At 37.4% G+C, this 17343-nt stretch overlaps 1 protein-coding gene across 3 annotated transcripts in view; it reads left to right on the top strand.

The window, feature by feature from the left end:
- Window positions 1–2076: 2076 nt before the first annotated feature.
- The window catches only part of LOC110455816, a 30533-nt gene continuing 15266 nt past the window's right edge, over window positions 2077–17343 (top strand). For all 3 annotated transcript variants that reach the window (XR_002463498.1, XR_002463497.1, XM_021506201.1), the window contains exons 1-5: window positions 2077–2162; window positions 4634–4784; window positions 6261–6311; window positions 9458–9562; window positions 16911–17015. Coding sequence is in view for 1 of the 3 variants with exons in the window: in XM_021506201.1 (XP_021361876.1) it covers window positions 2124–2162; window positions 4634–4784; window positions 6261–6311; window positions 9458–9562; window positions 16911–17015 (451 nt within the window). In the remaining 2 variants the exon portion in view is untranslated. The remainder of the gene's footprint in view (window positions 2163–4633; window positions 4785–6260; window positions 6312–9457; window positions 9563–16910; window positions 17016–17343) is intronic.

The raw sequence follows: 17343 nt of genomic DNA, 5'->3' as shown, positions 1-17343 counted from the left end.
ATGTCTCGGCCAGGGGAGGATATTTGGAAATTTCTGGGTCATCGATTCATTTCTACATAATTTGTTTAACGTTACTTTGAAATTTTTAAATGCATTTACATCAAATATCTCTGCTGTGCAAATGTATTTTTTGTGGTTCAATTGCTTTTCGTTGCTCGTTCAAACTATATCTACCCCGTCCTTAAATGACCATAGCTGTTAATAGGACGTGAAACAATACTAAACCAAACCAAACCAAACCATATCCCCCACATTTGTTTAAACAGCTAGGATGCACTTGCATTGAGACTTTGTTTAAGACGCTTACGTTACAAATACATTTTATCCATTGTTGACACGGATACATATATCGTTTCCCAATAATATATTAACAAGAACACGCTTTTATCGTGTACTATCGTCAGGCTCAGAGTGGTTGAGTCTTTCGAGCTTTTTAAGAGAGCGTCATTCAACGACTTTGTCATTAATGTAAAAGGAAGTCATTACTTCATGCTCGTCAGAGTAATGGGAAAAATTGGCATGTCCAAAGGACACATCCGTTCTATAATACGTTAGAATACCAGTATGTGAAATACCAATAAAGCAATTGACATTACCTAATGTATTACATTGAAAGAACCACGTAATCATCGAATCAAATCATACGGTCTAACTTTATAGCTAGTTCTAATAACTTGATTGTACCTCCAAACCACACAGCTAACTATTCCAATTATCTCTAATAAAAGTAGACAAAAGCCAATATCAACATCATGTACAAAGTACAAAGTTCATTTGACATATGTTTGAATAATGAATCATCTTCTTTCCCTGGGATGTTTAAGAATCACTGCCTTCACAACCATGAACTATCACTGTTTTTATATATCCTATGGTATGTTACAAACTGCCTATCGTAGTATTGTGTCAAACGCCCCTTGAAAAGATTTTATTTTAAATTCAATGTATCGAACTGTATCAATATCAACTTCACGACAATATTTGCATCGAACCGGAAGCTTACTTATTCCCGAGGGAACATATTTGTATTGGTGTCACCTTCTGTCTCTTTGTATCCACAAACACATTCGAGTTTTGTGGAGTATTTTTTGTTTTTGTTTTGCTGGCGTGTGTTACTTTGCTTTATTTAATTTGTAATTGAAAAAACTTAATACAATAATACAGGAGTAAGATTTGGACCCAGTCATGAACGACATAAGTTAATATGAACATGAAACGTCCACGCTTTATAACAAAACAAGAGTAGCGCGGGGCGGAATAATATACGCCCGTCGAATTCCATATAGTGTTATATACTTTCTTACATAGAAATATGATCGGCAGTGGTTAGCTGCCATGCTATAAAAATGTAGGAGAAAATTTCCGGATAAAAAATGTAGGAGGAGATTGCCGGACAAAAATTAAATACTGAAATGAACAAAGGGCAATAACTTTTGCAAAATTTGTTGAATTAAAATTCTGTTGAGGGAGACACAACTTCATACCATGATTATTTAGCCTACTAAGTTTCAAAGAGATCCGTTGAAAAATGTAGGAGATTGCCGGACAAAAATCAAATACTGAAATGAACAAAGGACAATAGCTTTCGGTAAAATTGTCGAATCAAAATTCTGTTAAGGTAGACACAACTTCGTACCATGATTATTTAGCCTACTAAGTTTCAAAGAGATCGGTCGAAAAATGTAGGAGGAGATTGCCGGACAAACAAAAGTTTACGCCGGCCGGACGGACGGACGGACGGACGGACGGACGGACAACGTCATACCATAATACTTCCGTCAAATTTGACGGGCGTATAAAAATATACTCATAAAATTACCATCAAAGAACAATACGCTAGACTAAGAAAACCCTTTAAATATCAGAAGTAGGTATTGTGCTGACAGTTGAATTCAAGGCAATTATCTCCGTCCTCATTTTTATATATTTGCAACGAATTTTATTTGAGTTTGACATTCAAAAATGTTTGTAGATACGTAATGATACATAATAGACAATTACGTAAAAGTTTACACAGATTTACAGATGTCACATATGTAATTGTCGCAGTGTACCAGTATAAAATACATGGGAATCCTGTGGTCTGATACACAGTGTTCCGACAGCATCCCTAATAGACAGACATGGCGGGTACCGGGATAACAGTGGCGCTGATCGCAGTGGTAAGTTTATAGCTGTCTGGTAGTCTTCCATTTTGCTGTCGGTATGTTCGTATTTTTGCATTTCTATAGTTTGTTGACTTATTTTGATTATTATTTGCTTCACAAAACACAGCTTAAAAAATATTTAAAGTAAAACTGCATAGTTCTGTTCTCTTTTACATAACGAATATTGCACAAGTTGTCTCCTCTTATTTCCATCAATTTAACAGTGTTGTGATTTGTTTTCCCCCAATCAATGTCCATCATATGTTATTAACACGTTATAAAAATGTACATGGTCTGTAATTGATTTATTCGATGTCAATAGTCATATCCTACGTTAGGTATCGGTTTGATTAAAATTGCATTGTTTTAGACGTCTAAATGTTTCAAATTTCAAGTGTTTAAATGTTTTTATTTTCAATTCGTATTGCAGCATTAATTTTTCTTGTCTACACAAGCAACATATTTCTGTTTAAATAGTTTCTTATTTCGTACTTATGCACTGGGTTTTTTCGTTTCCGTCTTTTGTTTTTGTTTGGTTGCGTTTTGTTGTTGTTTCTTTTATTGCTTATTTTTTTGTGTATTCTCTTGCTCGCTTTTCGTTTTTTTCTTCCTTTCTCTTTTTCTTGCTCGCTAACCTAGCGGCTCTATTTTATTTAATCGCAATAAAAATTACATGGATTAGATAGGCGAGTCGACATCCTTGTCAAATTCTGAGCGAAATTACCTCTTGGTCTGCTACAAAATTATCATTTTCTTCAGTCTGAATTGTTAAACTATCTTTACTTTGTTTTACTAAAATTACAAAAATTAACTTTTTTTTCAATAACCGTTTAAATATATGTACATATAAATCTATATATATATATATTTTTTTGTCTGTATATGCAATATTTCACCAAATTACGGTAAAGGTCATAGATACAAATAATTTAAAACAGTTGTTTCAGTCCTTTTCAAAAGACGTCTTCCAAAAAAAACACACGTTATAATGCATTTGACCTAATTATAGTAATTCCAAGTATGGATGTTTGAAATAGAACTAAAAAACCCAGGAAATTGGAAAGGTTTAACTCAGGACATTTACATGACAAACCCAACACGTTACCAGCGTTTCAATCAATGAGTTATATCAGCACAGTAAAGAACACGAGCGTCAAATTTAAGGGCACAATGCCAAAAAGTTTGACGGGGAAAGTTACTCTAAGCCATAGAAAACACATTTTTTGCTTCATCTTCTGTATGGATAATATTCATAGACTGAAAGACTTTGAGTGGAACGCTTTTTGTTGCAATTATATCTGATGTATCTGTACCCTTTACCTTAATCTAGTCCGTCCTATGTTAGACATCTACGCAAGGCGATAATTGTACACACATAGCATAGGGTGACTCTGTTAACCGAATTACCTCCCTCCTGTCGTTCGCCTCCCTCTTTGCTTGTTTATCACCATGCTGTTCGCGTATGTCAAGTAGTTTCACTTAAACAAATCGCAACCACACTACTACATTTTGGTGAGGCGTATGCATTTTATACCATACAGTGACCTTTTATTGGTGAAACGTTCGTCGAAAGTTCGGTGGGGCCCGGGTTTGAATCGCAGTCAGGCAGTCTCTCTCCTGCTACAGTGGTGTAAGTTCTGGGTGAATGGGGTAATGGCAAGGGGATAACAAAACCTGGATTGTAAATACTGTTGTGTTTCGGTGCCAATTAAAAAAGGAGGGAAGAATGCAGCGGATATGTACAGGATCGATTGCCCGGAACCAGGTAGCTCAACACTTTAGAGCGTTCGTCTTGAGTGTCCCGGGTGCGAATCCAGGGTCAGACTGTGCATTTCTCCAGTTTTACATTCAACAAGTTTACAAATTTTGATTAATTGTCATTCTTCTTTTTCGATATATGTGTACACTTCGTAATCAGTATATTTTTTGTTTATTACACAACCAAAATAAAATTTCACCATTCATGCAATGTTTTCTTAAACTTACCGAATGTCTCAGAGGATCACCAAATAAAAATGTAATAGGTGGAAAATAACACTCACGCGACATATATTATGACAAGGAATAATAAGTTTCGGCACTTTTTAGTTGTAACAGAAACATATATGTACCACGAGAAAGGAGAAATACACAAAGAATGTTTACCATGTAAAACCTCCTTCATGTATGATCTGCACCCAGCCAGTGAAATCTCTTATATTCTGGATTTCAACCTTGTGAAACCTCTGCCATCTTCGGTCCGCTGCTTGTTACATCTCTTCTGTCCTGGATCCGCGACTTGCCAAATCTTCTCCATCTCGGATCCCCACACTGTTATATCTCCACAAATAGTACAATCTATTTGTTGTGAATCAGCACTCTTTAAAACCTGCTCCTGTCTTGAAACTGACCTTGTAAAACATTAACAATCCTGTATCCTAACCCAGTAATACCTCCCTAATCTAGGATCGGCATCCATCATATAGAGTTCTGATAATTACTTTCAGTTGATTCAGATTATCTACGCCTCCAAACTGATGAACGTCGATAGTCACCAACTTGCCGACAAGGAAGGTCAGGCATCTAAGCTCAATTTTGTAGAGGCGATGAGTAAAGTCCTAAAGGCTAGGGATACCAAGGAGAAGAATCTCAGACAAGGTGAACATTTACATTGATTTATCTTAGGGTAAAATGTGCACCTATTTTTGTACAATTAACTTTGTTACTTTTCTTTCCCACTCCCGGCAGCTTGATGTGCTATTATTCGTTTCATGATACTTCCCAACTGTTTCGTATTGCATTCGTTTTACATTATTTCAAATTGTTTAATAGGCTATGTTCTGTGTTGAATAGTATACCATAGGGTTCAAAGGGTTATATTATGTTTTTAATAGCATACCATATGGTCCAATGGGTTATATTATGTTTTTAATAGCATAGCATATGGTTCAATGGGTTATATTGCGTTTTCAATAATATACCATATGGTTCAACGGGTTATATTATGTTTTCAATAGTATACCATATGGTTCAACAGGTTATATTATGTTTTCAATAGTATACCATATGGTTCAATGGGTTATATTATGTTTTTAATAGTATACCATATGGTTCAATGGGTTATATTGTGTTTTTAATAATATACCATATGGTTCAACGGGTTATATTATGTTTTCAATAGTATACCATATGGTTCAACAGGTTATATTATGTTTTCAATAGTATACCATATGGTTCAATGGGTTATATTATGTTTTCAATAGTATACCATATGGTTCAATGGGTTATATTATGTTTTTAATAGTATACCATATGGTCCAATGGGTTATATTGTTTTTAATAGCATAGCATATGGTTCAATGGGTTATATTGTGTTTTTAATAATATACCATATGGTTCAACGGGTTATATTATGTTTTCAATAGTATACCATATGGTTCAACAGGTTATATTATGTTTTCAATAGTATACCATATGGTTCAATGGGTTATATTATGTTTTTAATAGTATACCATATGGTTCAATGGGTTATATTTTGTTTTCAATAGTATATCATATGGTTCAGTTATATTATGTTTTTAATAGTATACCATATGGTTCAGTTATATTATGTTTTCAATAGTATACCATATGGTTCAACGGGTTATATTGTTTTCAATAGTATACCATATGGTTCAATGGGTTATATTATGTTTTCAATAGTATACCATATGGATCAACGGGTTATATTGTTTTCAATAGTATACCATATGGATCAACGGGTTATATTGTTTTCAATAGTATACCATATGGTTCAGTTATATTATTTTTTTAATAGTATACCATATGGTTCAACGGGTTATATTGTTTTTAATAGTATACCATATGGTTCAACGGGTTATATTATGTTTTTAATAGTATACCATATGGTTCCACGGGTTATATTATGTTTTCAATATGTAGACGCCATGGTTTAATTGGCTTTAGTCTGTTTAAAGCATGTAATATTTCCCAGGGGCCAATGCGTTACAGTTATCCAGCATGTCTACGGGGACACATTGGCATAATGTATACATAAGTAAAACACTTTCAGTCAATTAAACATACAAAATACAAGCATTTCAAGTAACTTGTATTGTGTTCATTTACATATAGCGAAAGAAAAAACCCTGAAAAGAAACAGCGTTCCCTATGAGTACCTTGGCGGTAAGTTCCTTTTCTGTCAAATGTAACTGTCAGAAATTAAAGATGTATATAACTATTTCAATTGGAAATCCGCAGTGGTACAAAACATCTAAAAATGAAAATCTAAGTCACAGTAATCGGAAACATGTAGAAATAGAGTCCGCGAAATGCAAAACGTGCGTATCCAATTCTTCATTGCGTTACACATATTTATTTTTTCCAATACAACCGATAATTTATTCTCTTATAGTATTTCATGTTAAACGTACCAGAATGAATTTAAGCTGCAAGGTTATAGCCATCCTAGGGGACTGATAGTCTACCAGCATAGTACGGCCGACCTCGGGGATTGATAGTCTACCAGCATAGTACGGCCGACCTCGGGGATTGATAGTCTACCAGCATAGTACGGCCGACCTCGGGGATTGATAGTCTACCAGCATAGTACGGCCGACCTCGGGGATTGATAGTCTACCAGCATAGTACGGCCGACCTCGGGGATTGATAGTCTACCAGCATAGTACGGCCGACCTCGGGGATTGATAGTCTACCAGCATAGTACGGCCGACCTCGGGGATTGATAGTCTACCAGCATAGTACGGCCGACCTCGGGGATTGATAGTCTACCAGCATAGTACGGCCGACCTCGGGGATTGATAGTCTACCAGCATAGTACGGCCGACCTCGGGGATTGATAGTCTACCAGCATAGTACGGCCGACCTCGGGGACTGATAGTCTACCAGCATAGTACGGCCGACCTCGGGGACTGATAGCCCACCCATCCTAGGGGACTGATAGTCTATCAGCATAGTACGGCTGACCTCGGGGATTGATAGCCCACCCATCCTAGGGGACTGATAGTCTACCAGCATAGTACGGCCGACCTCGGGGACTGATAGCCCACCCATCCTAGGGGACTGATAGTCTACCAGCATAGTACGGCCGACCTCGGGGACTGATAGCCCACCCATCCTAGGGGACTGATAGTCTACCAGCATAGTACGGCCGACCTCGGGGACTGATAGCCCACCCATCCTAGGGGACTGATAGTCTACCAGCATAGTACGGCCGACCTCGGGGACTGATAGCCCACCCATCCTAGGGGACTGATAGTCTACCAGCATAGTACGGCCGACCTCGGGGACTGATAGCCCACCCATCCTAGGGGACTGATAGTCTACCAGCATAGTACGGCCGACCTCGGGGACTGATAGCCCACCCATCCTAGGGGACTGATAGTCTACCAGCATAGTACGGCCGACCTCGGGGACTGATAGCCCACCCATCCTAGGGGACTGATAGTCTACCAGCATAGTACGGCCGACCTCGGGGACTGATAGCCCACCCATCCTAGGGGACTGATAGTCTACCAGCATAGTACGGCCGACCTCGGGGACTGATAGCCCACCCATCCTAGGGGACTGATAGTCTACCAGCATAGTACGGCCGACCTCGGGGACTGATAGCCCACCCATCCTAGGGGACTGATAGTCTACCAGCATAGTACGGCCGACCTCGGGGACTGATAGCCCACCCATCCTAGGGGACTGATAGTCTACCAGCATAGTACGGCCGACCTCGGGGACTGATAGCCCACCCATCCTAGGGGACTGATAGTCTACCAGCATAGTACGGCCGACCTCGGGGACTGATAGCCCACCCATCCTAGGGGACTGATAGTCTACCAGCATAGTACGGCCGACCTCGGGGACTGATAGCCCACCCATCCTAGGGGACTGATAGTCTACCAGCATAGTACGGCCGACCTCGGGGACTGATAGCCCACCCATCCTAGGGGACTGATAGTCTACCAGCATAGTACGGCCGACCTCGGGGACTGATAGCCCACCCATCCTAGGGGACTGATAGTCTACCAGCATAGTACGGCCGACCTCGGGGACTGATAGCCCACCCATCCTAGGGGACTGATAGTCTACCAGCATAGTACGGCCGACCTCGGGGACTGATAGCCCACCCATCCTAGGGGACTGATAGTCTACCAGCATAGTACGGCCGACCTCGGGGACTGATAGCCCACCCATCCTAGGGGACTGATAGTCTACCAGCATAGTACGGCCGACCTCGGGGACTGATAGCCCACCCATCCTAGGGGACTGATAGTCTACCAGCATAGTACGGCCGACCTCGGGGACTGATAGCCCACCCATCCTAGGGGACTGATAGTCTACCAGCATAGTACGGCCGACCTCGGGGACTGATAGCCCACCCATCCTAGGGGACTGATAGTCTACCAGCATAGTACGGCCGACCTCGGGGACTGATAGCCCACCCATCCTAGGGGACTGATAGTCTACCAGCATAGTACGGCCGACCTCGGGGACTGATAGCCCACCCATCCTAGGGGACTGATAGTCTACCAGCATAGTACGGCCGACCTCGGGGACTGATAGCCCACCCATCCTAGGGGACTGATAGTCTACCAGCATAGTACGGCCGACCTCGGGGACTGATAGCCCACCCATCCTAGGGGACTGATAGTCTACCAGCATAGTACGGCCGACCTCGGGGATTGATAGCCCACCCATCCTAGGGGACTGATAGTCTACCAGCATAGTACGGCCGACCTCGGGGACTGATAGCCCACCCAACCTCGGGGACTGATACTCCACCGGCAGAGTCAGCAAACTTGTGTTGGAAAATAATCACTAGAAAGACGAAGAAGGGAATCCTAGATTTCAACATTTCAATTAACCATATGGCCATTTTATTCATCAGGTACTGATGGGTTTTTCTAAGGTCACTCGAAATGAACCCGGTATTTCGACATTATAATAGATAAAACTATGACAAACAATTAACAAACGAATAATTCACGTAGGGACCATTGAAAACGGCTAACGGGAGCAAGACCACGTGTTCCGGAGCAGTAAGCGTCCCTGACCTTATTATCGACGGCTCCCATTAAAATATTGGTTAAATCAAAGTACTGTCACGTCCTCAAAACGAAACCACAAGCCGCATTCAGAAGCACAATCCAAAAATGTGTTGCAAACATTGTAGTCAGGAGCTATCAAACACTGATATAAATTCCACGTCAAAGCGAGCGACAGACTTGTGTCTTGATTAGATCTGTATTATATTGTTAATCCTAATTGCTTTGACATAAAAATTACAATAGCATGTATACATATGTTTTATGTCCCAGGTTGTTACGATAACAATGAAAATTGCGAGTATTGGGCGTCCACCGGCGAGTGTAACAGCAACCCGGCGTACATGCATAGTACATGCCAGTATTCATGCGGAACGTGTAAGTAGTTTACACTAAATCGTGATATGAATCCAATTTGTGATTAAAGCATAGAATTTGCCGACCAAACTTTTAAGAATTTCTCGATTCATCCAGCTGTATTTAAGAAAGGATATAAACCTAATCATTTAATTGTTTACATCATCAAAGAGTATATACTTCATTGTTTATAGTATCACAGTTTATACGTCATTGTTTACAGTATATACTTCATTGTTCACAGTATATACTTCATTGTTTACATTATAACAGTGCATACCTCATTGTTTACAATAGTACAGTATCCACTTCAGTGTTTACAGTATCAAAGTATATACTTCATTTTGACAGTATCACGGTATATAATTCATTGTTCACAGTATATGCTTCATTATTAACAGTATATACTTCAGCGTTCACAGTATACACTTCATTGTTCACAGTATACACTTCATTGTTTACAGTATATACTTCATTATTTACAGTATATACGTCATTGTTCACAGTATAAACTTCATTGTTCACAGTATAAACTTCATTGATTACAGTATATACTTCATAGTTCACAGTATACACTTTATTGTTTATTGTATATACTTCATTATTTACAGTATATACGTCATTGTTCACAGTATATACTCCATTGTTCACAGTATATGCGTCATTATTAACAGTATATTCTTCAGCGTTCACAGTATACACTTCATTGGTTAGAGTATATACTTCATTGTTCACCGTATATACTTCATTGTTTTCAGTATATACTTCATTGTTTACATTATATACTTCATTGTTTACGGTATATACTTCATTGTTCACCGTATATACTTCATCGTTCACAGTATACACTTCATTGGTTAGAGCATATACTTCATTGTTCACCGTATATACTTCATTGTTTTCAGTATATACTTCATTGATACTTCATTGTTTACATTATATACTTCATTGTTCACCGTATATACTTCATCGTTCACACTTCATTGTTTACAGTATCCATTTCATTGTTCACAGTATAAACTTCATTGATTACAGTATATACTTCAATGTTCACAGTATATACTTCATTGATACTTCATTGTTTACATTATATACTTCATTGTTTACATTATATACTTCATTGTTCACCGTATATACTTCATTGTTTACGGTATATACTTCATTGTTTACGGTATATACTTCATTGTTTATAGTATACACTTCATTGTTTTCAGTATATACTTCATTGATACTTCATTGTTTACATTATATACTTCATTGTTTTCAGTATATACTTCATTATTTACAGTATATACTTCATAGTTCACAGTATACACTTTATTGTTTACAGTATACACTTCAATGTTCACAGTATATACTCCATTGTTCACAGTATATACTTCATTATTTACAGTATATACGTCATTGTTCACAGTATAGACTTCATTGTACACATTATACACTTCATCGTTCACAGTATATATTTCATCGTTAACAGTATACACTTCATTGGTTAGAGCATATACTTCATTGTTCACCGTATATACTTCATTGTTTACGGTATATACTTCATTGTTTACATTATATACTTCATTGTTCCCAGTATACACTTCATTGTTCCCAGTATACACTTCATTGGTTAGAGCATATACTTCATTGTTCACAGTATACACTTCATCGTTCACAGTATACACTTCATTGGTTAGAGTATATACTTCATTGTTCACAGTATACACTTCAATGTTCACAGTATACATTTCATTGTTCACAGAATACACTTCATTGTTTACAGAATACACTTCATTGTTTACAGTATACACTTCATTGTTCACAGTATACACTTCAATGTTCACAGTATACATTTCATTGTTCACAGAATACACTTCATTGTTTACAGAATACACTTCATTGTTTACAGTATACACTTCATTGTTTACAGTATATACTTCATTGTTCACAGTATGCACTTCATTGTTTACAGTATACACTTCAATGTTCACAGTATATACTTCGTTGTTCACAGTATACACTTCAATGTTCACAGTATATACTTCATTGTTTACAGAATACACTTCATTGTTTACAGTCTATACTTCATTGTTTACAGTATATAGTTCATTGTTTACAGTATATACTTCATTGTTCACAGTACTTCATTGTTCACAGTATACACTTCAATGTTCACAGTATATACTTCATTGTTCACCGTATATACTTCATCGTTCACAGTATATACTTCATTGTTTACAGTATATACTTCATTGTTCACAGTACTTCATTGTTCACAGTATACACTTCAATGTTCACAGTATATACTTCATCGTTCACAGTATATACTTCATTGTTTACAGTATATACTTCATTGTTCACAGTACTTCATTGTTCACAGTATACACTTCAATGTTCACAGTATATACTTCATCGTTCACAGTATATACTTCATTGTTTACAGTATATACTTCATTGTTCACAGTACTTCATTGTTCACAGTATACACTTCAATGTTCACAGTATATACTTCATCGTTCACAGTATATACTTCATTGTTTACAGTATATACTTCATTGTTCACAGTACTTCATTGTTCACAGTATACACTTCAATGTTCACAGTATATACTTCATCGTTCACCGTATATACTTCATCGTTCACAGTATATACTTCATTGTTTACAGTATATACTTCATTGTTCACAGTACTTCATTGTTCACAGTATACACTTCAATGTTCACAGTATATACTTCATCGTTCACAGTATATACTTCATTGTTTACAGTATATACTTCATTGTTCATAGTCTACACTTATTGTTTACAGTATACACTTCATCGTTCACAGTATACACTTCATTGTTTAGAGTATATACTTCATTGTTCACAGTATACACTTCATTGTTTACAGTATATACTTCATTGTTCATAGTCTACACTTATTGTTTACAGTATACACTTCATCGTTCACAGTATACACTTCATTGTTTAGAGTATATACTTCATTGTTCACAGTATACACTTCATTGTTTACAGTATATACTTCATTATTTACAGTATATACTTCATTGTTCACAGTATATACTTCATTGTTTACAGTATATACTTCATTATTTACAGTATATACTTCATTGTTCACAGTATATACTTCATTGTTCACAGAATACACTTTTTTTTCACAGTATACACTTCATTGTTTACAGAATACACTTCATTGTTTACAGTATACACTTCATTGTTCACAGTATACACTTCATTGTTTACAGTATACACTTCATTGTTTACAGTATATAATTCATTGTTCACAGAATACACTTCATTTTTCACAGTATACACTTCATTGTTTACAGAATACACTTCATTGTTTACAGTATACACTTCATTGTTCACAGTATACACTTCATTGTTTACAGTATACACTTCATTGTTTACAGTATATAATTCATTGTTCACAGAATACACTTCATTTTTCACAGTATACACTTCATTGTTTACAGAATACACTTCATTGTTTACAGTATACACTTCATTGTTCACAGTATACACTTCATTGTTTACAGTATACACTTCATTGTTTACAGTATATAATTCATTGTTCACAGTATATACTTCATTGTTCACAGTATATACTTCATTGTTTACAGTATATACCTCATTGTTCACAGTATATACTTCATTGTTCACAGTATACACTTCATTGTTTACAGTATTACAGTATGTACTACAAGAAATATTATTCAATAAATCCAAAAATCAAAAGACAAAACAGTAAACATATGTTGCATGCAATCGCCATCGGTCCACTAAGGGTTCATGTGGGGTCCTAATGTCAAAATTATGAAAATCGTTGATTAAAGTATTCCATATAACATACATAATATTCTTCGTATGTTTGTTCTCTTGATCTGACTCTAGTTGCATCAGCGTTATTGCTATGGTAATCTTTATTTTTATTTTTTATTTGTTGATCCTTTCTAGTGTGGCCTGTTCCTCTGAAGTTTTGTTGACTATATTTTCTAGTTCATGCTCAGTTTGTGTAAGTTCCTTTTCAGGTATACTAATCTTTCTTCCTATTTCTATAGATAAGGATTTTATCCTGGTTTTTATGATTTCCCACCAGTCCAATATATTATCATGTGTTTTAATCTCTTCTTTCCAGCGGTTCCAACTAATTTCAAATGCATTACTGAATAAATCACTTTTTATGGTTTTCCAGTTACCTCTCTGGATTTCATTCATTGCTAATTAACGCATTGTGACGGCTACATGTATAAGGGCAGTGTGTAATGTTTGTTTCTATGATGAAATTGTTGATGTGTGCTTCTGTAAGGATTAAGTCTATTCTGGATTTGGATACTCCTCTCTCAAAAGTATATTTTTCAGCAACTGCATTACGCTTCTCCAAATATACTCAAAATTTGACATAAATGATTTGAAGTCTACGTTACCTATGTAATCATTGTTTTGAGAAGGGACGCTATCCTTTACACAGTCTCACATAACAACTGTTTTGGAATTATAATTATTTTCAAAGATATTATGAAGTGATTTGATAAATTATTTTCTCTCATGTCCTTTATTGGGTGAGTATACATGAATTATGTTTATTGACTTTGTATCGGATCCTAATATACAGGATATGACTCTGCCTTCATTGTCCCTTTAACTTCCGTCATTGTTAAATTTAGGTTGTTTTTCCATAATGTTGCTACTCCTCTTGATTCTGACGTACCATTATTCAATATACTATTACTGTTCGACCCCCAGTATCTTTCCATTCTAAGTTCCATTTCACCATGTCTTGGTTTGTACAATGTGTTTCTTGTAAACAAATAATTTGATACTTTTGTGTATTGATCCATTGGAACATTTTGTATCTTTTCTTATGGTCTCTAAGCCCGTTTACCTTTAGTAAGAGTTATTGCCGTTCTGCATAATAGGGTGTATGGATAAGGAAAACAGTTTATATACATACTTACATACATACTTTAATGAATATACTATCAATGATCAAGTACAGGACACTTTGGATCCAATTCGTAGGCACACACTATACATACTAATACGAGGTATTATATATATATAAAGTCACGATGTGTTAATTACGAAGTGGTATTAGTAAGCTCCTGACTCTCATTATCAAAACTCCAATAGTCCATAATTATACTTTACATGGACACATACTGGAACATCTTAGTCAGGCCAAGTATCTAGGTGTAACACTGTCATCTGACCTTAAATGGGATTCACATATAAATACTATCTGCCCAAAAGCAAATTCTACGCTAGGCTTTTTAAGACGAAATCTTAAAATTGGCTCAACATCAGCCAAAGTACAGGCATACAAATCATTAGTTCGACCATCACTTGAGTATGCCTGTACAGTATGGGACCCTCACACCCAAACAAATATTGACAAGTTGGAAATGGTCCAGCGAAGGGCAGCGCGCTATGTGCTCAATAAGCACAGGTACAACCATCGTACCTCCAGTGTGTCAGAAATGTTGGACCACCTAAAGCTGCGCCCTCTAGCAGATAGACGTAGAGATGCTCGTCTGACCATGCTTCATAACATTGTAAACCAGAAAGTCGCTATCGTAAAATCAGACAGATTAATCCCTACAGTTAGAAAATCCCGAACAAACCACCAGTTTTCGTATCAAATTCCCCACTCAAAAACCCAGACCAGAAAGGCATCATTCTTCCCTCGAACTATACCCGAGTGGAATAAACTCCCACCTGACATTATTTCGAGCCCCACAACGGAATTATTCAAATCAGCCCTCTACCGTCACCATTCAAACGCAAATTAGACCATCTCGTATCTTTTAAAAACACTCTCTTTCCATGTTTCACTCCTCGTCTGACATTTTATCTTCAAATTGTTGAAGTTGGTCAGTTCCATTTAGAAGTAGAAGTAGAAGTATCGTCCTCTCGTTTGCTCGTTTTCGAGCGTGGTTTTTCGCTGCCAGTGGGTGTTGATGGACTACTTAAAACTCTCTTTTTAGTTTTACCAGTACGGTTAGGGGTTTTATGCATATCTAGAATACATTCACTGTGAGCGAATTCGAGTAGCAGTCGTATCATGCTCTCAGCTCCTGCTTCGCTAATGTGGATACCTGAGGGATTATTGGCTGCATATCTCGAGCGGGCTGGTAGACCATGATGCAGAAAAGCACTCCATGTGTCTGTAGAGAACAGTTTGTGCTTACGTTGACATAACGTGGATAGGAATGTGTTGACAGTCTGCGTATGTTCATTTCTATTGTTCGCATTGTTTCCTTTGCCGTAGCGCGGGATTATTGTACACACTCCTATTTCTTTAACATCCGGAAATGCACTTTCTACTTTTGTAAGCGCCTCTGTGACATTGATTACTACGTTGTCAAGGTGTTGTTTACTCTTTGTAATATCGTTGGTACCCAGTGATATTATAATTTTGTCAACAATAGTGTTATCATCTAATTCTACTAACCTTTTCGCGTTCTCTGTCTTTCTCGATGTCTCCAAACGATACACCTGATACTGATGCGTTGATGATGTTGTCCGTAAACGGAAGCCTCATACAGTTTGAGGCACCTAACAACACGCACTTCCCAGAGTCCGTCTGTGTCTCAGTAACCGAAGCAGTTTGAATGACTTCGTCCTCAGGCTCTTGATCTGTTGTGGTTATCTCTTCCTCGTGTGCTCCTTCGTCTTCCCATGTTAGTTGCCAGAGGGAGGGTAGGTTGGCACCTTAGCATCTGCACATAACTTGTACCGTTTTCGACGGTAGTGTTTCTAATCAAGCCACGCCGGACTGATCCGCTAATTACTTCGCCGAATTGACCCATACATGTGGTCAGGGTGGAATCAGACATTTCCGTTGGGGCATCCTTAATTGTTACACTTGTAATGTTCTTTTCGACTTCCAGTGGTTTTACCATTTATTTTAGAATTCCTAGTCCCTCTGTGATAATTTTGTTTTTGGTTCCGACGTCTCTCACGGTTATTTGTATGGATCTTTATATTGTTCTTATCCACTACAATACTTGTTAATACTTGTTCATGGTCCATTTCCCGGAGGTGTTTGTGATTAACATGAATAGACATTAGGCGCTGGAGAAGGCTCGACATTCTGAGATGTAGGTCTACAGTTGAAATGCACTAGGTGAGTGGTGTTCACCTATACGTCTCAGATTTGGAACATCGGAAAATAGTAATATGGCAGTACAATATACTCACTAAGTTACGTTAACTATACGTAGACATGAAACAACAATATGAATATGTAAATATATGGACAAAAGTGTCGAGTTGTGTGAAGGTAAGCTTATATCTATTATTAACATGGCCTTTTCTGATGTATTCCCAATTGTTTTGACACGAATAGTAATACATACATGTTGGTTGTACCCTAGGCTGTTCCGACAGTAACGACCAATGCGGATACTGGGCTTCCACTGGGGAGTGTTACATAAACCCGGATTATATGGATATCAACTGTGCGATGTCCTGCGGTTATTGTAAGTAGCCATTCCTTATTCGTTATATAGAGACAGTCTTAGATTTCAAACCGTTTTTGAGAAGCATGTCAACATTTAATTAGCTGCTTAACACTCTTACAGTATATAGTTCAATGTTTACAGTATCACACTATATATTTCTTTGTTGAAAGAATAACAGAATATAATTCAATATTTACTGAGTAACAATAAATATTTCACTGTTTGCAGTAGCACAGTATATCCTTCACTGTTTACAGTAGCACAGTATATCCTTCACTGTTTACAGTAGCACAGTATATCCTTCACTGTTTACAGTAGCACAGTATATCCTTCACTGTTTACAGTA

Source organism: Mizuhopecten yessoensis, unplaced genomic scaffold, assembly GCF_002113885.1.
Source record: "Mizuhopecten yessoensis strain PY_sf001 unplaced genomic scaffold, ASM211388v2 scaffold8383, whole genome shotgun sequence".
In the NCBI taxonomy this organism is placed as follows: Eukaryota; Metazoa; Mollusca; class Bivalvia; order Pectinida; family Pectinidae; genus Mizuhopecten; species Mizuhopecten yessoensis.
This window is presented reverse-complemented; position numbering and strand designations above follow the sequence as displayed.